Source organism: Thermobia domestica, chromosome 5 (genome assembly GCF_964235325.1).
Source record: "Thermobia domestica chromosome 5, izTheDome1.hap1.1, whole genome shotgun sequence".
Classification (NCBI taxonomy): Eukaryota; Metazoa; Arthropoda; class Insecta; order Zygentoma; family Lepismatidae; genus Thermobia; species Thermobia domestica.
Genome location: NC_137458.1, coordinates 211,598,657 through 211,625,684, shown reverse-complemented (window position 1 = coordinate 211,625,684; position 27,028 = coordinate 211,598,657). Strand labels below are relative to the sequence as shown.

The window sequence follows — 27,028 nt, the reverse complement described above, 5'->3', positions numbered from 1 at the left end:
AACGTGCACGATCCTTAGTAAAGAGATAGTATGCTTACTAACTAGTCTGAGACTAACCCTCGATTAACGAATTCTCTCTGAATACCGCCCACTGTCTCTAAGTTTAATTTAGACTTCCCAGCCTGGAAAGATATTTTCCCCCTTTCATAGGCTACATAATCTATTTTAAAGTACAATAATTCAACTGCATGTTTTAGTAGCAATTGTTTATAAATATTCCCCCCTTCTACAAAATCCACAAATAAACCACTGGTTTCCATGATAAAGGAACTATGTACAGAAAGGGGAAAACCACTATTCGTGGTTGGAATGACATTAGCTAAACCAGAAGCCGGGATGATTTTTTCAGAGTGGGGAAATCTCAGGTATCCCCCTACAAATCGAACACTGTATTTGCTACATCATTGCAGAAGAGTGGGATGATCAAATACCTGGAAAAAGCGTCAAAATAGATATATTTAAGCCTGAAAATGCAACGGAAGTACACAATAATTTACATTTATCGATGGGAACTGATGTGTTACGAACATGAAACTTCCAGCGATTGAACTTCAAAGAGCGTAAATTTTGAAAATTATACTTTTCAAAAATCGAAAATTTTGATCCCAATCACGGACATCGCCCGTTATTACGACTGATGCTTCACTTTTCAGGTAGCCATGGCTTGAAATGACAGTGAGAAATAAAGTTGAATGTAAGTCCAGGTGGTTGTATGCAAGTCCAGGAGAAAATAGAAACTGCTCCTCTTTCTTCCAAGCCAGGTTCCAAATAAGGATAGCAGAAAATTTCAACTTGGACTAACGACAAGATACTTCTCACACGGTCGTTAAATAAGGTCGTGAGTTTTAGATCGTGAATCACAGCCTTACTTCATGCCTGTCTCTCTCACGAACCCTAAAACTGGCTCTGCCCGTATTTCTCTTCGATATACAAATTCAGATATTGCACAGCTCTAAGGTTCCATTCCGTCAACACAGTGCAAAATTTGCATTGTACTTTGCGATAATGAAGATAGCAGTGTTATGATTGGCTTTTTGCACGTTTTGCGTTACGTTATTCTCGGCAATATTTGTGTGTGAAGATTAGGAGTTAGATACACGTTCATCATAAATTTTGCTTAGGAAAACGCACAATTTTTACTGATGTTTTGACTGATCTTGACTACTTACCTAACTTTTAGGTTCATGACCTTAATTAACTTGCGATGAAACTCTTTGCTAAATGTCCTTAACGTTTGCCCTGATTTAAGGATATAATAGGCGTATAATAGCTGTACCTGGCAACCTACGTGTTTAAAATTACGCAGGTGCGGATTGGTCTTTTTCATCTGACGGGGAAACGTGGCTGTTGTGGAGGTTACGTGTATGTAAGATTTTTACGAAATCCGGATCAATCTCTATTAATATTTGCTTTTATTAATAATAATCATGTCAGAGAGCTTACAATTACGAGGAACGCTGCGTGGACATAATGGATGGGTCACGCAAATTGCTACAAATCCGAAATATCCGGATATGATTTTGTCATGCTCTCGAGGTATGTATTTTGGACTTCTACTATTTATTTGCTTGGAACTATATTACGTATCATTTTCTTGTAAGATGTAGTGTAGTATTGTTGGGAGAGTAAACTTGGGTAATAAGTAATATTCGATAAAATTGAATTGTGATAATATACGCATTTCAAAATGGCCATGTTTGCCATAGTTTCACTTATTTTGTATTTCTGGTAAAAGGGTAAGTGATCGGATGCCGTAATATTTTGGTGTAGAGGTGCATAGATTTATAAAGTTCAGGAAAAGGTTTAGTTTCTGCACTTGCACAAGGATTTATGATGTTTGTACTACTTTGGTTAGAATGGAATCTTAGAACTTGGGAAGTGTTTCTTGTGGAGGGAGTTCATTCCTGGGACCCATTGGTGCAAATTTACGGTGCAGTTTAGGTAAGTTTCCTATAGGCATTTCATTCAATTGAATTGTTCAATGAACTGATTCATAAAGAAGCGGTTCCTGTCCTTGAACTGTGAAATGTTGGAAATAATAGTCATTAACATTTCATAGTTCAAGGGCAGGAACTAGTTCGTTATGAATCGTCGGTTCATTGAACGATTCACTTGAATGAAGGACCGCGGTGGCTCAGTGGTAGAGCGTTCACCTCTGGTGCATGGGATCCCTGGTTCGATCCCAGCTCGCGCCAAGTGAACTTTGTGGTGGATAAACACCGTGTGCGTGGGTTTCCTCGGGGTACTCCTGTTTCCTTCTACTTTCTTCATTCCACCATTGCATTCATTTCTCATCACCGTCTCCTTTAGCGTAACGGACATACACGAGAGACGTAAAACTCAGATTTCATTTCATATTCAACTGAATGAAATGTCTATAGGAAGTGTTCCCAGTTTTACTATACTGATCCAGAGAGTGTAAAATGTACGGAAAAATTTTGTCAAGTCTTCAATTTGCCCATTTTATGTCGAGAACAGAGCCCAACGAACCCGTACGGGACTTCCAGTCCGTTCCTACTGCAACTGTTACCCCTACTCCTACTTATACTATGAATGCGTATAGTAATACTGCACGAACTTTACTTTATTAAAGCTTTACTGTTATGGATATTAAAAACAGCAACTGTAATATCCGAGAACGCTTTACTTTTCTATTTCCCCAGTATTTTTTTTTGTTTGTTTTTTAGTGCACGTATTGTATATCTGTGGAAGCTAGTCCAAGAAATATTATTTTAGAAGAGTAAGAAATCAGGGATGCCGAAATCGGCAGTAATTATACATAAGAGAATGACGGGAAGGTTATAGAACACAGGTCCCCTCATATAGGTTAATAGCGAAGTTGGTTCTTTTCTGTACCAAAGTAAAATATTTAATTCACATAGAATTGGCGGGCGAGCGTTAGCGAGTGAACACGGGTTAGAGCCTTGCAGGGTAGGTTGTTTTCTGTATTACAGCTAAGCGGGAAGGGGACCTTTGTTCTAGAACCTTGCCGAGTAGGACACCAGATAACGCTATTAGTGTACAAAGTTTGTGATTTTTCACCAATTTTTTGCTTATTCGCATACCCACGTTCGTCACTGCGTCCTTCAGTACAACCTTGCTACTGCGCCAGCCCACGAACTTCACACTGTCGTAAGTTGCAGTGCATTTTGCATTGTAGGCCAAGTTTTTTTTCTGTGGTATAAATCCTCTTACTGTATTAATTTCCAGTGTGCTGAGCCCTTTCTAAAATTAGTTTTTCGTAAATCTGTGATTACAATTCGTCCGTTGTGGATTTGCGTTTGGCGCTCCACATTTTGGAAGATTTGCAGCTGAAATTCAATACTTTGCATGAAAAGGCGTATTTGTGAATCACGAATTTTTGCAAACGATAGAATTAAAGTAATACACCTGTGTTAAAAGTGCTTTACTACTGATAAAATAAGTGAGTGCATATGAAAGATGACTGTATTAGAAACTATTTTCCACCGGTGGTGTATTTATTAACAATGTACAGGAGTTGTGCTTTTTGTTTACAAGTGGAACGCTACTAGTATGAAACCCTGATATGTGCCATTGAAATTTATATCATTGCCAAGACCCACTCTATTCACTACCCTCGCTTGTGTATATCCACGTTCGCCGAGGCGCCCGCTTTCTTCGGACTCACCCACTGGCTAACGCTCGAGCCCTCTTGCTTCGCCCTGTCGGTTAAATACCATTCGTGCTTTTTAGTGGCCATCTAGCACAGGTTTTGCGTTTTTTTTTTGCACTAGTTTTTATGCATATTTCCGGACGCCGTATTTGTACGCAAATCGTTAAGACGGTCGAAATTTTTCTACAATTATGATGGTCCCCTTGAAATTTAATTATACCATGTAAGGTATTTTATGTCGTCCGGCACAAATCATTTAGGAAGCAGTAATATGGAAATTAGTGAAAGAATTGTAATTTTTGAACAATTATTTCAAGCAAGAGCATCCGTAGGGGAAAGGCGCATGAGCGACGGTGGGAGTACGTATAAGTGATGTTAGTGGAAAAGCATTTCGTACGACATATAACGTATGCGTTGTGTCTCAAAGCTTTGTAACACGTTATTACTTTGCACACTTCCTTGACGTAGCGCTACCTATCATTAGGCTTTTGTTACTGATTTTTTTGTAGTACAGATCACACTTCCTATTTTGTAGTTCTACCTTATGCATTTAATGTGTAACGTCCTGATATTTTTTATTACTTTTACAAACAGTGTTGCAAAGTCAAATTCAAAACTTCTTCCGTGGATCTTACAAATTTACGCACCTTAACGTGGTATATCAGCCAAAATTTTGCTCCATTTCATTACATTTATCGCAGATGTGACTACCCTCTTACTAGTTTCCGCTATACATTTATGTATTTCCCTCCATTAGAGCAGCATACACATCCTACGTTAGTAAATAACATGTTTGAAAGCCATATGCTCTACTGCCTGTTCCTCATATCGCACCAATCCGCAAACTCAGTCCAGAATTTAGCATCGGTTTTCTCGCTTATTAATCAACTTACTCTGATCGTTATTTCCTATTTTGTTACTCATTATGACATTTCCACTGATTCTGTTCATTTCTGTAAATTTTGTATTTCGAGAACACCATCTGCGGCAATTACGCATATATTGTAAAGCAGTTGCAGTTCGTGGTAAATGAAGTGCAAAAGTAAGAAAGCTGTGTGTACACCTCAAAAATAAGGCAATACGGAAGTTTGAGGTTAAGTGGTTTACATGCTGTGAACGTTTGATTAATAGCTGGTAATTAAATGAATTCATGCTGATACGGTTAACGTAAGATGGTACTTTGAGAACGATATTAAAATGGCTGCCGGTCCGTTTGAAAATGAAATGAAATCTTTGAGTTTTACGTCCCACGGTTATGCCGGTTAGGCTAAAGGAGACGGTGATGATGAGTAATGAATGAAATGGTGGAATGAAGAAAGTGGGAGGAAACGGGAGAACCCCGGGAAAACCCACGCACACGGTGTTTGTCCACCACAAAGTTCACTTGGCGGGGGCTGGGATCGAACCCGGGACCCCAAGCAGCCGGTCCGTTTGAGTAGAAGTTTTAAACATTTATTTGACTTGATCCATTTTAATACAATTTCTATTTAGCTTTGATACTTCTAATGCGTAGAAGAAGCCTAGCGTAATCGGCACCAGTATCAGTGTATATTTATAACAATTTGCAGTCTAAAAATTTCAATTTAAAGCAGAAAATACAGAATTACGTCCGTTCCACTTGAGTTGCGGTACATGCTGTAACTTCCATAACTTTTTAAAACAGTCTACTAGGTTTTGTATCTACAACTAAAATAAATATACTTCATTGGAAATTAAGGAAAAGCGATCTAAAAGAATGTAATTTCAAAATAGATTACCAGTAGATTAATATCTTGCTATGATTCGACCTGCTTGCTTAACTAAGATAGTCAAAATCTAAGAATATCGATGTAGAATCATCCATATAACGAGAATATTGAAAATATTCAACAGTTTTATCACATTGTTTTTAGCAGAGAAATACGCAGCAATCATAACCTGTTTCTAAATGTTAGGGTATATATTGATAGGTCGTTATACAGTTAGCTGTAAGTGTACTCAATATCTCGATATGCGATCCCGATTGGAGTAGGATCGATAGTACCATTCAAACCAAAAGAAAGAGAAAAGCGAAACTTTGCACGAAGCAACTATAAGGAGGGGGACATCTTTGCATGTATTAACCAAAAACACCTAGCAAACAGTACTCACTATAAAGTTCTTTTCAAATGGCAGACGTCAGATTATTACATATTTAAAATCAAGATGTCAAACGAAAGTTTAAAATACCACATTTATTGTTCATTGGAAGCCTCTCACACACACACTGCACAACGAAGATGGACAGGATAATACATATCGAAAGTGCCTTAACTTTGGATACCATGGTCATGATATAACTTGTTTTGAATGAATAGAAACGAAGTTTCAAGGGCTTGGAAATTTGAATTTTATTTGAAACATTCTATTTCGAAAAATGCGTAGATAAGTATCATATCTAGTTAACTTGTATGGTTTGCAATTGACGTACGAATTATTTTGCCGTTTACAGCATTTGCAACAAGTTCTCTTAGTTACGTGATTTATTTAAAGGTTTCCTGTATTTGCCACGGTACTATCCTAAATTAACATTACATTAAGTAATGGAAAAGAGCCTGAATATTACAAACAAGGTATGTTGGGAAAACTTCACTTCTCTTTTTGTTCTTATGACTTCCCCTCATAACTTCGAACGCGTTGCTGCCAGAGTTAGTTTTAAAGGACTTTGAAAAATTCAGGCACGCAATTATATACTGGAAAAGTGTACATGGACAGCCCACACATGAATTTTGCATCAGAGTAATAAATTTTACCTGCAGACCTCCCAGAATTTTAATGCTTATTACCTTGACATGCTATTTAGATTTGAACAGTAACTCCCACCCTCCGTCTCCGCAACGTTTCGTCTTGAACGGGGTTGTATAGTGATATTATGCATAGATCTTCGGTGGAATACTTAACGACCAAAGCGAAGATCAGGCTGATGTTATTTTCTGAGTGCTACTATGTGCTGGCGGAGTCAGGAGGCATCACTGGGTATGACCTACTAATGTTCCTGGTAAAACAATAGTTCGCGAAAACCCTTTCGTTCACGCGTAATGTCTGGTGACTTTCTCTAGCTTGTGATTCATATGCAAGTATTATCATTGTAAATTGAGGATAAAATTACCATTAATCAGTGAAGGAAACCCACGTTTACTTTTCACGCATTTTGTTTGATACCTGGCTTTTCGTAGTTTTAACCAACATTTGTTTGTTTAGAGTTCTTCAGTTTCCCTTTTTTACATCAGCATATAGTTACATGTAAATACAAGAACAGCTGTTGAATATGACGGCCAATTGAGTCCGTGTAGTAATATCACTTTTGTATTTCAGATAAGACCTTGATTGTGTGGAAGCTAACCAGAGACGAAACTAATTACGGGATTCCGCAAAAGCGTCTGTATGGACATTCTCATTTTGTGAGCGATGTTGTATTGTCTTCCGATGGAAACTATGCCCTGTCAGGCTCCTGGGACAAGACTCTGCGCTTGTGGGATTTGGCAGCTGGAAGAACTACACGTCGGTTTGAAGACCACACCAAGGTTTGACTTCACCCACTGGTGGCTACATCCTTTCTATTAAACGGAAGCTTTTTTTTATACTTTTTTTTTAATTAATTGAAGATTGATTTTTTTTAAATAATTGAGATAACGGAAGCTTTTTTTTTCCTTTTTTTTTTATTTATGGGCTTGAAGATCTGGAATGTTCGGCTAGCCTTGTAAGTATTTTGTTTTTATTTCCTTGCAGTTTGAAGATTGAGAATTCAAATGCGGATTTTCTGAAATATTGACGTTAGTGATCATATTTGGTTTTTTGGGAGTTCAGTCCATTGTGTGCTACTAAATGTAGCCACTTCGATTCATTTAAATTGTCTTGTTGAAATTATTAATTCTGACAAATAATTTTGTTTCGTAGCTGAATATGTTAAGAGGTGAAGATTTCAGGCCGCCACATCAATACTTCGGAGAAGATTGTAGCAGAGGTTACTTTCTAATATGGAACTACTTTTAATAGATAGCGACATAAATGTATCTTTCAAATTTTCTTTATCACTTTACTTTTTCCTTCAAAGGAAGGGGGGGATACGATTCAAGACGAGCGCTTATGTCTATTCCCTGTTCAGCGTAAGCTCTAAACCCCGATAAACAAAATATTTGTATCCTTTCTCTTGTCACAAATACGATTGGCTAGTGATGTATCACTCCCACTTCCCACGGGGAGGAGCACATTATATACATGGATTTTGACAATACTCTCTCGTGTTGTCCAGATACTTACAGCAGCAGCAGAAAAGAAAGAAAAAAAAAAAAGCTCGAAAAAATTAAAAGTATTTGAATTTCGCTGGTAAACAGTTGTTGCGTAGTGAGTAAGGGTTTGCCTTATTGGTGTTTCACCACAACACTCGCGGAGCCGGGATTCATGCCAGCCATCTTTCAGACTTTAGAAGCGGAACATTCGTCCACAGTTGAGTTTGCGCCAGAATTAGTGCGCATGCTTAGTGTTGATTTTTATTGTTTCATTAACCCCACACGATTGCAGTATTATTAGATAATCCGTATTATATTTTTGTCATTTATAATAATGTAGCAGTTTTATATGAAGCTTCATACTGAAAGTAATAATCCAATCACATGAACTATTTTGGAGGAGTACAATCGTCAGTAGGACAACAGCAAATCAGTGAGATTTAGTTTCACGTAGCTTTGTTTATCGCAGTTTAGAGCTTACGCCGAACAATGTTTAGTGTTAGTTCGATCCTTTGGTTTTGTCGTTTCCTCCCCGAAACCTCATTCCATTTGTCTCAATCATTTACCTTCATTAATCATCCCTTTCCTTTAGCCTAGAAGACGTGAATGTTAAACATAGAAATTTTATTTCATTTCTTTTCCAAATTTTATAAGAACTTCATTTCTTTTCCAAATTTTATAAGAACTGAAAATATTTCCAAAATGAAGTAAATAGTTGTTCGTTAAGTACATAATTATTGTGTGCGTATTCTAACGTTTTCATGTTTTGTCATTAATAAATGTAGAAGAATCAGTTCTATATTAATTGAGTGCTTTATGCCACATGTTTTTCCGAAGTATTGCTGACGCATCTTATAAAATTAATGAATGATTGTTCTTCATAAATAGTGATACAAGCTAGTGCAGTTTAGGAAGAGTTTTTCTTTTGTTGAGTAATTACTAGTGGTTGCATTGTCCTTAATTGATTTTAGGACCAGATCGAAACCAGTTCCAAATTGATTTCTTGGCATTAATGCTCTGAAGCTAATAATGTTTCCAATACTTGGAAGCGATTTTATACGCTAATAAGTCATTGTTTTTTAATAAATAACCTACTAGTTTACGTGATAAAGTATTGTAATTTACATGTGTGTAAAGCTTTTAACATAGACTCAAAATATCGTAAGTTGAGAATCGTAAAGATAGTGCTGTCTGAATTAAGATGGAAATATACAGTAGGAAAATAACTCAATTCTTACGTAACAATAATCGCTCTTTTATATGAAATAGAATTCGATCCATCTCATAAAACTGGTGGGCGCAATTTTTCAACGCAAGAACTTATTAATTCCTAATATGTGTCGGGCTAACAGACACCAATATTTATGGGCTAAAATTTGAGGGGAAACTTGAGCTTCATTCACATGTAATACGATACTTTTCAATTTGACCCACTTGTATTGTAAATCGACTGTATTGTTATATTTCAGGATGTCTTGAGTGTAGCTTTCTCTGTAGATAACCGCCAAATTGTCTCCGGTAGCAGAGATAAAACTATCAAGCTTTGGAACACGTTGGCAGAGTGCAAGTATACTATTCAGGTAAATACTCCTTAATGTAACTGAAGTATTCACCTGTTTGTATTCCTTAATGCAAAATAAGCTTCCTAATATTTCTTTGTGCGTCATTTTAAGAAGACTGAAAGTTACATCAAGATTACTGGAAAAAATAATCTGCATAGGTAAAGTATGTAGAACTGCACTGTACACACATCATCAATTTAGGAGAGCCTATTGTATGGATTATCCTCTACATAGAAAGGGAAATTCTTGATGCTAAAATACGTAACTTCGTATATAAATTTCAAATGCCCACTGATACTAAAACAATCATGTGAAGATCTCAATACAAGTATTAAACCTCATTAATCCTTGTTAAAGGCTATTCGTGTATATGTAACCGAAATATTAGAAAGTTTATTATGCAGTAAGGAATATATTCCATACGTTCTATCAAAATTATTACTCTACTTTGAATAAACTGTTTCCTATTATTGATTGAAGCTATAGTGTACATACTACATATAATGCGTTAAGCTATACATTTAGACCTGGTCGTTATATAGAGACACTTTTGAAGATGCATGATTTTTTTTTTCTCTATGTATCTTAAATTATAACATTTTATCGCTTCTCACAAACTCTCAAATCATTCGAGCCAGAATTTCTTCGGACTGCAACCCTAAGTTACGTTACGTAAGGAAAGAGGTTGGTTACTTTCTATTAAGTAGATGAATCAAGTGTATTGTAATTTTGTAGCCCTTTAGAAAGAACCATTTATTGCTACTGCAGATGATAGATTTTTAGTTTTCAATCGATAATTGTATTTGATTGTATAGTGCATTTTTAAAAATAAAACACAATCAGGCTATATTTTTCATGAATCTACCTGGGGCAGTTTGAAACACGCAACAACATGTGGATTGGTAGATTTTCTCTTCGAGCACTTGACCAATTCTCTTTTGATTTGTCTGTTCTTAATGGCCGTAATAACTCACCACATTTCTTGCGGTGTTATTAACCTTGACGTCGATGAATTTTATCTAATATAAATAAAATAGAGAGTTTGTGTGTGTCTGTGTGCGGCCTGGGGACCAGACAAGAGTGTTACCAAATTTTGGTCAGGGGTACCTTGGCCCAGACCCGAGAACACGAAGCCCTTTTTGAAATTTCGAACCAGGGGGGGCGTTTACCTGAACCGGCTTGGGAACCAGACAAATTGACCGAGAGTTACCAGATTTTAGTCACGGATATGCGTAATACCGTTCATCTGAGCGTTTGGTTTTCAAGGCTCTGGAATATATAACCACCATCACGGTTTATCCAGTCCTGAAGGTTTCTGATTTTTTAACAAGAATTCATCATGTCATTACGGAACTTTCCCTTTTTTTAAGAGAAAGAAAGAAAGAAAAAAAACTACGAAATGCATTTAAGTGAAGCACAACAAGAGTGAGTGATTAGCTTTTCCGCTTCTATTGGGAAATTCGGGATTCAGTCCCGCATTCTACCATTCCGACAAAAGTTCTTAATTCCATCTGTGAATGTAGAGATAGTGCGTGTACTGTGATTCCTGGTTGAATTCATTTCTTATGTTTTAAATTATTACTAATTACCTGCAATGACGGATTTGCGAAAGGGGTTAGGGAGTCTTTCGGAATGAAGCCTGTTCTCCGTAATTACGGAATTTCTAAAACAAACGAAATTTTAGTTACGTCTTTACTCATAAACTTCAAGCTCCCCTCGAATGAAAATCATGCATTTTTAGAAAAAAACCTAACCATTAATAAGAAAAAACTCTCCCAAAACACTTTTATAAATCCGTACTGATTATTTGTATAAAATGGTATTCAAGGTTGCATCCGGAAGATTTATGCTACATCATTACACAGCTACAGTATAACAGAAATGTGGAAGTATGCTCTGACGGATATAGTCTATTGAAAAACATAAGTTTAACTATGTGCTAGAAACTAGAGTACTAAGCTCTAAGAAATGAAGCACGAATAACTAAAAATAAAATGATCTAAAGAAGAAAAAAATGTCGATAACTCAGAAGTTAAAATAGTTATATAGCCTCTAAAATTGCTCTCAAATACTACGTACTTAATGTTTAATTCATAAAACATGTGCTCCATCCATCATGATGGTGAATTCTAGAGGGAAATATGGCATTTAGGTCATGAAATCTTGTTTAACTATAGGGTATACTATAAGAAAGCTATTTAGATAGAAAAATCATGAAAATGAAAAAAGCCAAAATTTCCGTTTTTTTCCCTAAAAAGCCGGCTTTTTATGTGAAAAAAAAATTAAAAAAGCCGGCTATTTTGCATCTCTAATCCCAAACAATGTTTCTTAAGCACTAAGGAAAAAGTACGGCGACGTTTATCAACATGATACTTTTTTTTTCACAAAAGTTACTCATATTTGGCAGAGGTATACCTATATATATATATAAATGGAACTAACTTACGGCACGAAATACATAAAAAATACGCAAATTTCGCCTAAAGTTATAAAATTAAAAAAAAGAAAGTTTTCGAGAGGGAATCGGACCCCTTTATAAATAGTACCCTATTATCTGGGAACAAACAGACGCGCACACAAAAGAGTTTTCGTTTTAAATGTCCATGGTGATGTTCTCGTTGGAATAGTTAACGATTTAAAAACCTTATGTTACGAAGACGAGAAAGCAGAATTCCTCCGTTACCCATTCAAAACGTGATTTTCCCTAATCATCCTCTGCATGAAACACTCGTTGTCATACTGTTCTCCTGTATTATGATTATCTCCCATAATTGAAATAACACACCAGAGGCTGGATTTTACTTATTTTCACTTTAATTTATTTCGAAATTTGATTTAAATCAACGATTTTTATTTAAAAAATCAAGTGGTTTAAATCTCGATTTAAATCAGACTGATTTAAATCAATCCACCCTGGTTAAAAGTACTCGAAATATTGGAAGCTGGAATTTGTCTACATTGGAATATAAAAAGAAACAGTCATGATCTTGCGTCTTTAATACGTTCTATTAGTAAATAATGTAATTTTAGTTTAGATTATTGTAAAATATTCTTTGAGCTGAATTTTACGAAACTTCTGTTGATAATTGATTCTGAATAAGTTTGCTTCCAGATAAGTGTGCGTGATTCTGGTAAGATGATTTTGTATAAGTGTTAATTGGAATATTTCTAAATCGAACATGTAGTAAGAAAATTTTCTGCCTGTAATTTTTTAAAATCTTGTTTTCCCATATCATACATATTTCTTTCCCTGTAGGATGATGGTCATACTGATTGGGTGTCATGTGTTCGATTTTCACCAAATCATCAGAATCCAATAATTGTATCGTGTGGTTGGGATAAAGTAGTAAAGGTAAGTCTTGTTAGAACAATGCATTACTGTAGAACTGGTTAATTTTTCTTACTTTAATATAATTCTCGCCTTCTGTGATTAAAGTTCTAGTAATCTAACGTCATATATTAAAAGCGTTAAATACCTCTGAGGAAAAAGAAAGAAGTCAGTAGAGGACGATTTGAAGAAATAAGAGATGAGTGAAAAATCTGATTTTGTCATGCAGATATATCGTATTCGGTTTTTGCAGTTTCACACGCTTTTCTAAATTTTATTTTAAATACTGAAAAACCATTGAAGCAGCTGTTGTCAGTTTCAAGGGGAATTGGCCAAGAAATAGAACAGTCGGATCAGTCATCCCGTTCAAGCGATTACTTTTCTGTTAGGGCCTTGTTTGGAATACAGCGAAACCTCTCAATAACGGACACCAATGGGACATGAATTTTTGTCTGTTACACAGAGAGGTTACAGAAATTTGATTTCTCACAACGGTAATTGTATGCAGTAATATACAGCAAATACATATGAGCGTAAATAGGAAAATTCAATATGAAAATACTCTATTTAGTAGGTATTTAAATTATTGGCAGGGATGAAGGGGAAATTTATTTCTATTAAATAATATTATTGCTGGGAAATGTGGTAATGTATTTCAAATTTTCATAACCTTGTCAAAAGATGCGTTAGGAACCAACTAACAAGCTAAACTCTTTTTGTTTAGCAAAAGGGCATGCTTTTTCCTCTACAAGGCTAATGACTCATTAGCAAGTGTCCTCTGAGAATCCTCAGTACGGTTACGGAAGAAACAGTGTATATATATATATATATATGTGTGTGTGTGTGTGCGCACGTACGTACTGGTGCGGTATCTTTGTTGGTGGGATGGATGAAAAGGCAAGTCATTGGGATTGCATATGCTTATTGACCCAGTCCAATCACAAAGAATATCCTCGTAGAGAGAGTGAAAAAGAAGCCGGAAATTTCCAACCCAGACGTTCCAGTATCATAAGTAGAAGAAAGAAGTTGTTCTTTCAAATAAGACAGGGTGTCTGTCGGTCACGAAATCAGAAAACGGTCATGAAAGTCAAGAAAAAGTCACGAAATTTAGCTTTTGGGTCATGATTTTTTTTATTTGTACAAATATAAATGCAGACTGAAAACTTTAGTTCTATAAAACATCAAAATTCACCACCAAAAATATCTATGGTCGGCTTTAGACGCTACCAAATCACTAGCAAAGCATGCTTCTATCGCATGCATGAAATTTTGGCCTAATTCGCACCCAAATTCCCTCTTGAGAATGTTACGAAATTTTATGGTTTGGTAAAGAAATGGTCACGAAATTCCATTTTGGAATTTTAGTAGACATCCTGTAAGAGGAAACATTGCTCGCTGAAAATGTTATTGTAAAATAAGCAATGTTTGTTTTAGCTATGAAAAAGATGCAAGACCCAGAGGAAAAAGGACTAAATTTGTTAGGGAAGGGAAGATCTCTCGCATGTAATTCTTGGCCGTACGATTGACCCTGCATGAGGTCATTATTGCTTATTGAAGGTTTTCTAGGATTTCCACCAGAAAGCAGTTTATTGCGGGTAGAAAAAAGAATTTCAAGTTCATTTTGAAGATGTTCTGTTTGATGGTTCACCAAGTCTAGACTCATGATAGATACATTTGAAGGGTAAGGGGAAAAAACACGGAATGTCCATGTGTGTGCTTTATCGGCTACTTTGTCCTATCTGTTGGTGACTCTTGGTACTATTTGACTGTATATGTATGCATGCGTAGATGTAAAAATATCCATGTAAAAAAGGGCAAAAGATTTGACTAACCTTATTCTTTTTTTTACGCGGTTTTCAATATTAAAATACAGTTTTGTGACTTTCCTTCTTTTTCCCCCTTACACTTCATTTGTGTGGGGAAAAAAACTTTTTTGGCTATTGTAATATGTCGCAAAACCGAGAATAATTCCTGTCCGTTATGAAGAGGTTATTGAAACATTTGGGGGAAGAAGGACTCCGCGTCCGTATCTGAGTGTGTCCGTAAAAGGGAAGGTTTTGTTCAGTAAGACAACATATATTTTTGCCGGGACAAAAAAATTCTGTATTTATAGAGGTGTCCGTAAGGCACAAAGGAAACGTTAAGATTTATTGGATGGACAAAAGCTGGCAGGCGTAAACAATATACATACAAAGGTGCGAAATATGGGCTTGGTCGCATGAAGTCAGCCAGCCATGAACAATTGATGCATTCCTATGAGAACTTTTTAGTTTTCTGTACATATAATTCACATAAGTACTACTTTATGATGGACTAGTGTGATGATTAATTATTTATAATCATGATTTTACTATGAGTGTTTGCGGATATGGGACTGACTGGCTCCATCAAAATTAGGCTATATGCTGAAGTGTAAATATATGAACCTTATTCTGTAAAGTCTTTTTTTCTGTCCTCTGTCTTATAGGTATGGAATCTGACAAACTGTAGACTCAAGATCAACCACATCGGTCACACGGGATACTTGAATACCGTGACTGTTTCACCTGATGGTTCTCTGTGTGCCTCAGGCGGAAAGGTAATTATATTTGAATACTTTCCTTGTAATATAGTCCTATCGGCAGTGATATTGATTTTTCACACTACGATATTTTATTTATTTGTGTGTTTTTAGGGTTTCTAGTTAAAAAGTATCATTCATTATTCATTTAATAGTTAATGTGTGAGAATAAGAATTAGGCAGTCATTAAATTTAGGCAGTTATTTCGCATCATGGCCCTCATTGTATTAACGCTGCATATAAAGATGTAACGATAACTTGAATGTCGTTCATTCTACACAATAAGTACCGTAGAATTAGTAGAATTGGTGAGTTAAGTTTAGGTAAGCCCACTTTCTCAATGTATTCGCTGAACTACTGGAAAATACGGAAACAAAAGTTTCCAAGGTTCAGTTAGAGTTTAGGGTATCGATTGGCCAAATAGTGAACACCCAGCGAGAATATCTTTACACTTAGATTCAGTTATTCAAAAACTAGTTTGGTGATCCTATATTGGATCGGATTGGAAAAGATTGGATATGGTGGAAACATGCGAAGTCAGTTTCCTTTAATTTCTCCCGGGTGTAATTATGCGATTGCTAGTCTAAGACTCACATGTTTGCTAGAACTGAGTAACATCAAAAGTTTAGAAATATTTTGTGTATTCTGTACTCCTTTTCTGACAGTTCAAGCATGGTTAACACACGCTGGTAATTGAAAGTCACTTTGTAGAGGCTTTTGTGGAAGTCTTGGTACACACCATTACGACGTACTTTCATACGGTTAACCCTTTGACTTTTTATATATATATATATATATATATATATATATAATATAATGTGGGATATTCCCGACATCTGTACAGTTTTGGAAACTAAACACAGTCTCCTAGTCACATCTGAACCGATGGAAGAACATGTATATATATATTTTTAGAACTTACTAAAAATAATCCCAACTATGTTTGAATTATTCGCATGGGACACATATGTCCCGTTGGTAGTCCAAAGGTTAATTCGTATTATAGTGTACAATACTACAGTATTATACACTATAATACGAATTAACCTTTTGACTACCAACGGTACCAATTGATTTGAGTAAATAAAATCCAGTGATTAAGCAGAGAATGGGTATTAGACAGGGCATTGTAATGGAACAGATTCATTCTTAAATATACACACAACATAAGATAGTTTATAGTGTCCTGTCCCTTTTACCTGTTAATGGTAGGTATTGATATTTCGTATTAGTGTTCCAACTTTTCCCTATTTCTTTCATATTGCCTCCTTCAGTAAAATTTATTGCCTTTGCGTTAAGGAAACAATCTTCCTTAAGCATATAAAGGTGGTTGCTTCGAGTATCTTTATCTCAAAAACTGGTTATTTGAATGGAAACTAGTAGAGAGTCTCACGTCAGTAAGGAATGCAGATTCCTTTACACAATACCTTGGTGATAACTACGTTATACTCCAATCAAGTGGCTTTAGAACACGTGATACTGAAAAGTTAAAATTTCAACTCAGGGATTCAGTAGAATGTTTCTGGAAAATGTATAAGTAGTTTGTTCTTGTGAAGTCAGTTTTCTGTTTAATCATGTTCACTAAAAATGCAAGTACTATTCTGCATACTTTCTTCATTATTGTCCGTGATCAGAGCTCCAAGGGAGATCACAAAACTTAGTGCAGGAATGGTAAGTACGAGGGGTGGCTGAAAAGTTTTGAGCCTTGAGGAACTTATAAGAAGTTTAGATTTGGTAATACCTTTATTTTTCAACATAATCTCCCTGAACAGCAACACACTTGCTCCAACAGTGCTCATCTTTTAATAGTAGAAAACATTTCCTTAGGTTGTGATCAGAAACACCTTCACGGCTGTCATGACGTCATTATCGCTTGCAAAACGTCGTCCTGCTAGTCTTTTTTTTTTTTTTTTTTTTTTTTTAGATCAAGGAACAAGTGGAAGTCTGACGGGATCAGATCTGAAGAATAGGGTGGGTGAGGAAGAGTTCAAAGCCGCATTCGTGAATAGTAGCCATGACAACTGCTAATGTGTGGCCGGAAGCATTGTCATAACGGTAGAGAACGCCTCTGGACATCATTTGTGGTCTTTTTTCTTGAATTTGCACCTGAAGTTTTTTCAGAAGGTCACTATAGTATTGTAATGTGATGTGACCCGTTTGCAGGTAATCAATGAATATCAACCTTGGGAATTCCAAAAGACAGAAGCAGTCACTTTGCCAATGGTAAGGATCACCTTTACCTTTGGAGTAGAGGTGCTTCCATTGTTTGGATTGCTGTTTTGTTTCGGGCTGGTAATGATGTATCTAACACTCGTCCATAGTGATGAATCGACAGCAAATCGTTCACATCACGTTCTAACAGTTTTAAATTGTCCACTGATAGGAGGTACCGAGTACGTTTTTGTTCGGGAGTCAGACGTGGGACTCATCTAGCAGAAACTTTTGATAAACCAAGCTCATTCTTCAGAATATGATCAGCTCGCTCCTGTGATATGCCCAGCCTGTCTATCTGTCGAGTTAACAATCGGCTATCTTCCATGATCATATCAAGTGCCAGGCCAATGTTTTCCGTGGTAGTAGCACTTGATTGTCTCCCAGATCTCGGCTCATCTTCAACATTGCCTACCACACTTGAATTCCTGTACCCATCTTTGGTGGTGGCATATAAAGGGGCAGATTTTCCTACTGTATTGACAGTATCCTAGTGGATCTCAAACTCCGACATTCCTTTTAATTGCAGATACTTTGATGACTCGATTTTTTCCATTTTCCCAACTTGCGCCATTTCACTCAGTTCAGGAGCCTATAAAAGACAAAAGAAATTACTTAGAACCAAAAGCTTGATACACATTAATATCAAAAGTTGTACTATTCCAATACATATAATTATTCTATTCTAGATTCTCGTTTTCTATGTTAGGTTCAAAACTTTTCAGTCACACCTCGTAATTACAATTTGAGTATTTAACGTTTGTAATAATAAGTTACCAATTAAGTGTAATCTTTCCATCTCCCTAAAAAACATTTTTATGTAGTCAACGTAATTCGAATCCATCTGAGACATTGTCATAAGCAAGAGGATATAATTGAAGTTGATGTAACGACGAAATATTACACACACAAAAAAAGAAAAAAAACTGCGTCTGGCTAAAATCGTCAGATTTCTACAGATCCTGTATCTTCCTGGGTAGGTCGGAATCGGTGGTGCTAAACCTCACATCTCAAAGCACATAACCATCTTCTAGTTATTTGCAGATTCGGAACAATTAGAGGCTGACATAAATCAAATTTGAAAAGCACTGCCATTCTTCAGTTTTCTTCTTCTTTTTTTATGTACTGTACAATGTGGCTTCCTGTTACCCACAGTAGCAGCTGTAATTTTCATATTTCAATGAATTATTAACTTTCTTTAAAACCAGGTTAGAATTTCATTATTTTCGAGGTGTAAATTGTAGGTTCAAGAGAGAGAGAGAGAGAGAGAGAGAGAAAGAAAGAAACCTGTCGACTAAATCTTGGCAACGTGCTACTGTGTTCATTGTAAACATAACGTCATTAGTCGAAAGGAATGTTATTTGTATATGCTCATCAAAATCTAGAACTAAGATAATGCCCGATAAACAATGGAATTGTATAGTTAACACCTACAATTCATTCATAAAATTTTACATTATAAAAGCAGAGCACAATCAGTTTAAAAGTTTCCATAATTTTCTGTTCATTTTCACACATGTACAGGAGACAGCACATCATTAGTTATTATTACAGGGCTTGGGTTTTTCACAAGTTCACAGAACCTAGCAAGGACGAGGAACTTTTTTGCATCCCGTAGTTACAAAGTAGCTCAAAAGTGACGAATTCTAACCTTGTTTTTATAAGCAGCTATGGTACAGCGAGAACAATGACCAGTCCTCTATATCAGTAAATCATTGCCGCGAAGTGGACCATCACTAACGTAACTTAATTAATAATTCTTTTAAATGTGACAGTCTAGAGCTGCTTGCTTGGCGTAGAAGAAAACCAGATAATGCATAAAGAATTTTGAATACCAGTTCTTTCCAAATGTGACAGATTCCAACTTTCAACTGTTCTGAATCAGCGAATAACTAGAAGGTGGTACTATACGTTTTGTGACGAAGATTTTGCAGTAACTACTATAACCTCCCGTGGAAGCAACTGCATAGCAGTTTTTACGCTGGTAATTTTTCTATTGTGATATGCGTCACTTTGTCGTCAAATCACTATTTTACGTGTTTTTGATATTTGATAAAAGCTTTCTTATTCTGAATTTTAAGAATTATATAACTTATGTTATCCAATATACAATAATTTTTTCGTCACTTAACATTTCTGATGCATGGAAAAATGCTCTGGGTTGACTCCAAACTTGAAGGAAAATCCTTAGTGAAATCTTAGCAGAAATTCTGTGGATAGGATCACATTATGTAATTGTCCGAAAAAATGAAGTTTTTTTCTTTCTTCAAAGATCATGTATTCATATAAAGAATAGATGAAACAATGATATATTGCCCTTGTTTGTTCGATAACCGATTGCTATCTTTCAGTGAGGTTCATAATTCCACGTTCATAGAAGAGTGAAACAAATGACAGACGGCAAAAGGTCTTCCTATTAACAATCTCTGGACGGTACATTTAAACCTGGAACTACATAATTTTATACCTTGCAGTACCAACCGGGTCCAATGGACCCACGCTGACTTTTTCTTGCTTTTTTTCTAGCCAATAATGTACACTTTTTGAAGAAAGGCGCAATTAAACAGTAAATTGTTACCATTTTTTAAAAAATTAGAACATCAATGAAATACATTTGCGTTTAATGTTTAAGGAAAATGAAGTCTCTTTTCGTTTATGAAGTGGCAAATATTGAAATTTAGACGTCAGATCTATTCCTGTGTAACAAAAATAAAAGTTCAGTTTTTCACAAACTCGCAGTGCTTCTTTCATCTTAGGGGACAGATGAGTCACATGGACTCATGTCCGGTGAATAGGGTGGGTGCTCTAGAACCTCCCACCCCCATCGTGAAAACAGGTTCCTCACAGTAACTGCCTTGTGACAGCGGACGTTGTCGTGCAAAACAATGAGCGAATTCCTTATAAAGTTCGGTAGTTTCCTGTGCAGTTCAGGACGAAAATGTTTCCAGAAATCTGCGGTAGTAAACTGCATTTATGGTCTGGTTCAGAGGGACTGCATCCAGTAATATGACACCACGTACATCGTATCACCTTCCCATTTCCCTAAGTTACGCTTACTTTCATGCTGATGCAGCTTCTTGGGTCGGGGAGATTATGGGTGGCGGCATTCATTGGATTAGCGCTTAAGTACTGGCTCATAAAAGCGTGCCCATGTTTCGTCAAATGCGATAATTCTGTCCTGGGACACGCCACCTTCCCGTCTGTAATGTGCCAAATGATCACCGGCGAAGGGCGTATGTGCCATTTACGAACGGTTGTAAGGTGGTGCGGTACTCACCGGGATGCGATTTTTCGGCAACCAATGACATTGTGCAGCACATTCAATACTGTAGTGTGGGATGTTCCTACCTTGGTCAATTCCCTGTCAGTCCATCTCCTGTCCACCTCCACCTGGTTCCTGTTGCACACTATCACGTCCTGCACCAAACGTTGTAACACGAAGTATCGCAATCCGAAACCACAATGCGTCAATACCGCATACTTCACGTAGTTCAGAGTGATATTCTCTTTCGTTTTTTTTTTCCCACGAATCACTTCGATCTTTACCCATGCACGTTGTTCTAACGTGGAAGACATTCCTTTATTGCGATGTGATTTTACAACCTCCATTCAACACCCCACTACTATCACTGCAGCACCTATACTAGTGACGCTACCTTCGTTGTATAGCTCCATCCACGCTCTACATGCGTTGCCAACTGCAGCTCGAACAAAACTCCCTGCGCGGATATGAAACAGTATTGCCACTTATTTCTTTCCAAATCTCGTATTTGTCTAACTTCATGATAGCTAGAAGAACATTAAAATGCTAATGCTGCCATCTACAATGTACAATTTCAACCGAAGCTGAAATTTGATAAATATATTTGCACTCAATAAAGGTCAGGGTCTAATGGACCCGCTTGGGACTTAATGTTATAAATTAGTAGACCTACCACATGACTTTTCAAAAATTAAATAACACCTATGTAATTGAAAACAAAAATGCAGACAGGAAGTCAGAGAATATCAGTACTTGGAAACTGAGTATCATTATAATTACTGAGAAAAGAATTCATATGGGTCCAATAGACCCACCTGGTAGTCGTAGGGTTAAACAATCCAATTGCCGACCGTACATATTCGAATTATTTGGCTCCTTGGTAGAAGCTGGATAATTCCGCGGCACTGAAGGCGTAACTTTTCTTCGATAAAAAGTCTGTCTCGAAATGCGTATCACACACGCCACAAATCTAAATTGGTATACATAATAATAGCCTTTAAGGTAAATGTTATTTAAATTCTAATAGCTTATTTAGATATTTTACTATAAAGTGTCTTCAGTTAGTAAAAAAAAAAAAAAAAAAAATCTTATTGATAGATGCAATGATGAAACTAATTCTCAGACTAGAGTCTCTGAATGTTAAATGATTGCACATTCCGTTCTGAGCATCTGATATTATTCTATTTATATAATATACAGTTATGGAAATTTTTAATAGTAGTTGAAAAGTTCGGGTAGATATATTGATACATGCTTAAAACTTTAAAACTTAGAAAAGTATGCTTCCTAAGGGAATAAGAGTAAAGTGGTCTGTAGGACATTCTAATAAAAATGGTCTCTACTTCGAAAAGGGTTGAGAAACTGTCCATTTTACCGTATTAGCTTACTTTTAACAGTATATACTCTATAGAATCAGTTCATAAGTGTACGGGGCTCATAAGAGCGATGATAGAGCCTGCATGTTTAGAGGTTATCTGTTCCATACCTATGAACGCAAATGTACAACTGGAATCAAAGAATAAAGCATAATTTTCTAGTACGTACAGAATAATGTTTTAGCGTTATTGATGCTTGTTCCATTGTAATTCTGAAATTGATTAGGATGCCAGAATCTGATGAACTGCTGAACGGAAAAAACAGAATAAATTTTATATTTGAAAATTCTGCAGAGAATTAGCTTAGTTTAACAGTGCTTAAAATCGTAAAAAGGTAGGTGAGAGTCGTGGTGAGTTATTCTCGATCAGTTAAATTTCCAATTTTCACAAACATGAGGGTGCGTAATGTAGATTACTAAGATTTTACTTTACTTAACAAGGGACCTCAAAAAGTCAGTGGCTCTCGCCAAGTGAGCTTTGTGGTGGACAAACATTGTGTGCGTGGGTTTTCTTGGGGTTCCCTTGTTTCTTCCCACTTTCTTCATTCCACGATTTCATTCGTTTTCATCTCAAGTCTCCTTTTGCCTAGCCGGCATAACTCTGGGACGTAAAACTTAGATTTCATTTCTTTTCAGTTTCAAAAAGTCATTGCAGTGATATTCAGAGAGGTATGGAAAATTGACTTTGAAATTTGAACTTCTATTTGGGTTGTCAGATTTCTTTATGATTTATTGGTGCAAACATAACTTACTTTTCAGACCGTATCACTGACACAGTAAAATGTCTTTAGTTGGATACCCCTTTGATTTTTATGGAACAGGAGGACCTAGGGGAGGGGCGGATATACTGTACAATGTGTACTTCAGTCAAAAATCTCCAAATTTCATGACCTCCATGACTATAAAATACACCACATAAGAAAGCAGTGGAACACTCTTAAATAAGTAATTTTTAGTTCCAGTGTATTTATATCCGTGATAAGTTTGCGAGAGCTGTCGCTCAGTGTACGAAGGACAGTGTAATCGCAGAACGTAAATAGTCTTTAATTAAACGTAAATAGAACTTAATGATAGTTCACCAGCTAACTTCTGGAAAATACCACAAAATCGTCATAAACATAACCAAAACAAATAATACATCGTCAAAATATCAATTCACAGAATATAACTCATATTTTTGTCTTACTTTCGTCTGTTTCCGCTTACGCGAGGCCGATCTTTTATCTTCTCATCTCTTGCCGACTTAACAGTTTTTTATAACATCACCCTACAAAGTACTTTTTCTTCCTTCATCTGCCACTTTAACGCTACCTCTTACTCTTTCGTTTCTGGTCTTATCTAAACCTAGTAACACTACGAATCTCTGAGCATTTTCATTTCAATAACCTCTAGTTTCTTCTTTTGCATCTTACTGATTCACAACTTCTCCATACGGCAAGGCATTGTGGGTCTCAGTAGTTTTGTAGGCTGTTCCTTTCACCTTGACCTTTATTCTTTTCAGAAAGAATCTATCAGATGAGATCATCTATCCTACCTTAATTTTGCGCCTATATATGTATATTACTACTTCGTAACCTTCGGTAGCGAAGTTAGTTTCTTACTGTACTAAATTAAGGCTCCAAAAAGTCAACTGCAGCCATGTTCATTGACGCTACTTTGAACCTTCCCATTACGAACACCTCCATAATTCGGACGGTCTTCTTTTCTCTTTAACATTTTATTCTTCAGAATGCACAGGAGTTATTCGGTTAACACAATAGAGCACAAAATACTTCCAACAATTTGGAAATAAATATTTGGTACAGGAGACAGAATCCCGTCCCAGAAAATGTATGTCGTAAGTTAAGACGTGGTACAGGAACAGATAGTAATGTTACATCATTGTCCGTTATCCAGAAGTTTCACTGTATAAATAATAAAGTAAAACTCGTTAAAGCTGGATAGAAATGAACTAATCTGTATGCTCTTAAAACGGAAAAACGTTACCGTGTAAGCGTGGAATATATTTGTAGACGGAAAGTGCACCCTGAAATTTGGACTTATTTCCGGTTATTTTTAGTCTGATTCCTTTATAATTTGTAGATGCAGTGATGAAACTACATTTCAGACTAGAGTCTCTGAATGATAAATGATTGTATATTTCATTTCTGAGCATCTGCACTGAAACCGAACATGTTGTGAAAGCTTAAAACCATAGTATTAATATAGTAATAGTTCTGAAGTTGGGCACCCTTTGCTTTGATATTTTTTATTTATTTATTTATTCATTTTAGTGGGGCCGAATATGAATCAGTGTAGGCTAAAAGCACGCGTGGATCATACATCCTTAGAAAGGGAGTACATAGAGTACGTGCCAAAATTGGTAAAATTATTTTATTCTGGTAATCTCGATGTTTTTTCTTCATTACAGGATTGCAAGGCAATGTTGTGGGACTTAAATGATGGAAAACATTTACATACTTTGGACCATAATGACATCATTACTGCTTTGTGTTTCTCACCCAATCGATACTGGCTGTGTGCAGCATTTGGTCCATCAATTAAAATATGGGTGAGTCATAATGTTGAAAATTGCATGTTGTTGGTTTTGAGTGCATTGGTACATTTTAGATACTTTGAATCACGGATAAATCACTAGTACCGATTATAAATTGAGATTTTTATGCTTATTAAAGATTTTCTTTATTTTTAAAACATTGGCATGAAATTAGACCATTAAATTCTTGTGTCAGCTTAGGAAACGTGATAATAGAACTAGAAAAATCTTCATCCAAGTGTGTACTAGTCACCAAAAATATAAATAACATCTTTGGGAGGGAATATTTAGTTAATTGTTAAGGGAGAGGTGTAATTTCTCTTCTGTATTCCTTGCTGCTGGAAACTTAAATACAGAATACGACGTAGTGTGGAAAATTGAGGAAAAAAAAAAAGCCTAAACTTACCCCACATCACAATTTCCACCGTCAAAGTAGTCTCACCGGACTGTATCCAGTGGATCCAACGATTTTCTCATTAATACTTTATGAAGTCTGGGAATGGTTTTCACTCTCTATGTAATAGTGTACAATATGTTCATGTCTAGTATAGTGTTATAAATTAGACGTATTAGTAGTAAGACAATGTAAGACAAACGTTGACGAAAGTATCCTATGTAGAAACATAGTCCTGAAACCTTTGTTTCAACTAGATACTTGTGTTACTCCTAACCTCCAGTCCAAACGTTTCGCTCATGTTCTGACCTAGATCCAAGGACCCTTCGAATTAGAGGATTTCGTGTGCTGAAAATCCACTGAGTGGTGAAATAATTGTGGTATACCATGTTGTAGACTTTTAGTGTTAGATTTTTATGTAAGTAGAATGACATAATACGTTCACTCCGATTGTAAAAGTAATACAGATTTGTACTTAAAGTATATTATTGCAAACATAAAAATGTATATTGTTGCTCATTTAAGTGAGTGAAAGAGAGAGAGAGAGAGAGAGTCAGTCAGTCAGTCAAACTTTGCTTCTTTTTAACAAAAAAAAATAAATAAATAAATAAATAAATAAATAAAATAAAATAAATAAATAAATGAAATTTATTTCTTGCCTCTTAAAACAACGTAGGCGCCAACGTAATGTCATTCGTAAAAAGTGCCCACGCTTCGATAAGCTTTTTTACGCTAATGTGAGGACACTGAATCCAATAAAAGTATTTCGAACATATACGTCCATGGAGACGAGAACAGTGACCTGAGTTGGGATCTTTGAATACCACTTGCGCCAATGCTCAAAGGGCCCACGCATAGATAATTTCTGATTGAGTTTTCTAATTTGGTGGTCCTGAACTCAAACAATTTCTAAGCATATCCTTTCAAGGAGTCACTAAAAATGTCAAATTTCGCAATAAAATACATATTTTGAGGTCACCCTATGGATGGGTATGTTTAAAATAACTTCTAACTTCTTTGGGTTCAACATTCTCTAATTAGTCCAATTAGAAATTATCCAAAGGTGAGTACTTTCTATTAGTGCCATTAGAGTTTTTTTTTTTTTTTTGTCGATTTAAAATGGAATGACCTTACTTTTCTACCACTCCATATCCCCGAACATAGCATTAGTGCATAGGAGTATACAAAGTTCGTTATTAACATCCGACACACAGTGAGAATTACTGTTTAGAAAAATTAAAAGTTATATTATGGTTGCTACTTGATATATTAGGACTCATATTCAATATTCACTTTAAAAAAATAAACGTTTCGAAAAAAAAAAAAAAAAAAACATTTTCGTCACAAATTCTTTCAGAAATCACGTTATCTGTGGAACTACATTTCGCAGACTATTATCTTCTGAATGTTTGCTTTAATTCCAGTAGTTTTTCATAAAATTACCTTTGCACGTTTTGCTTTGCTTGCGAAACCTTTACAATTATATTTTTCTGGGTGCTTTTGGAGTTCGTACATTGTTTTACCAATACATATTACTGTAGTGTTGGAAGGGTACGGGCCATGGTATTTTCAGTGCAGAAATTTACCTTTGTAAAATACTTAGTCCTCTAAGTAATTCCTGTAAGATGAATAGTTACTACTACTGCACTATTCCTGTGTTTCGTTTGCTTGTAGGACTTGGAGAGTAAGGATATGGTTGAAGAATTAAGACCAGAAGTGGTATCACAAACATCTAAGGCCGAGCCACCCCAGTGTTTGTCTCTTGCATGGTCAACTGATGGTCAGACTTTATTTGCTGGTTATTCTGACAATACCATTAGGGTCTGGCAAGTATCTGTTTCAGCTCGATAATTTTAACAAGCTGTATTTTGCTTGTTCGTGATGTTATGTAACATTTGAAAATAAAATACTTGATATAA

General features: G+C 36.0%; 1 protein-coding gene across 1 annotated transcript; it reads left to right on the top strand.

Moving 5' to 3' along the window:
• Window positions 1–1,301: 1,301 nt before the first annotated feature.
• Window positions 1,302–27,028, top strand: Rack1 (Receptor of activated protein kinase C 1). Its single transcript, XM_081759650.1, has 7 exons — window positions 1,302–1,536; window positions 6,968–7,176; window positions 9,351–9,461; window positions 12,700–12,795; window positions 15,239–15,349; window positions 24,590–24,730; window positions 26,784–27,028. Exons 1-7 carry the CDS (start codon window positions 1,428–1,430, stop codon window positions 26,958–26,960), a joined length of 954 nt encoding a protein of 317 aa, XP_081615776.1. The 5' UTR covers window positions 1,302–1,427; the 3' UTR covers window positions 26,961–27,028.

What these genes read in the sequence shown, in the direction of transcription:
- Rack1 (XM_081759650.1), top strand. Translation starts at nt 1,428, where the DNA reads ATGTCAGAGAGCTTACAATTACGAGGAACGCTGCGTGGACATAATGGA. An exon ending in GTTGGGATAAAGTAGTAAAG is followed by an intron (nt 12,796 to 15,238) that starts GTAAGTCTTGTT and finishes TCTGTCTTATAG; the next exon opens with GTATGGAATCTGACAAACTG. An exon ending in TGTGTGCCTCAGGCGGAAAG is followed by an intron (nt 15,350 to 24,589) that starts GTAATTATATTT and finishes TCTTCATTACAG; the next exon opens with GATTGCAAGGCAATGTTGTG.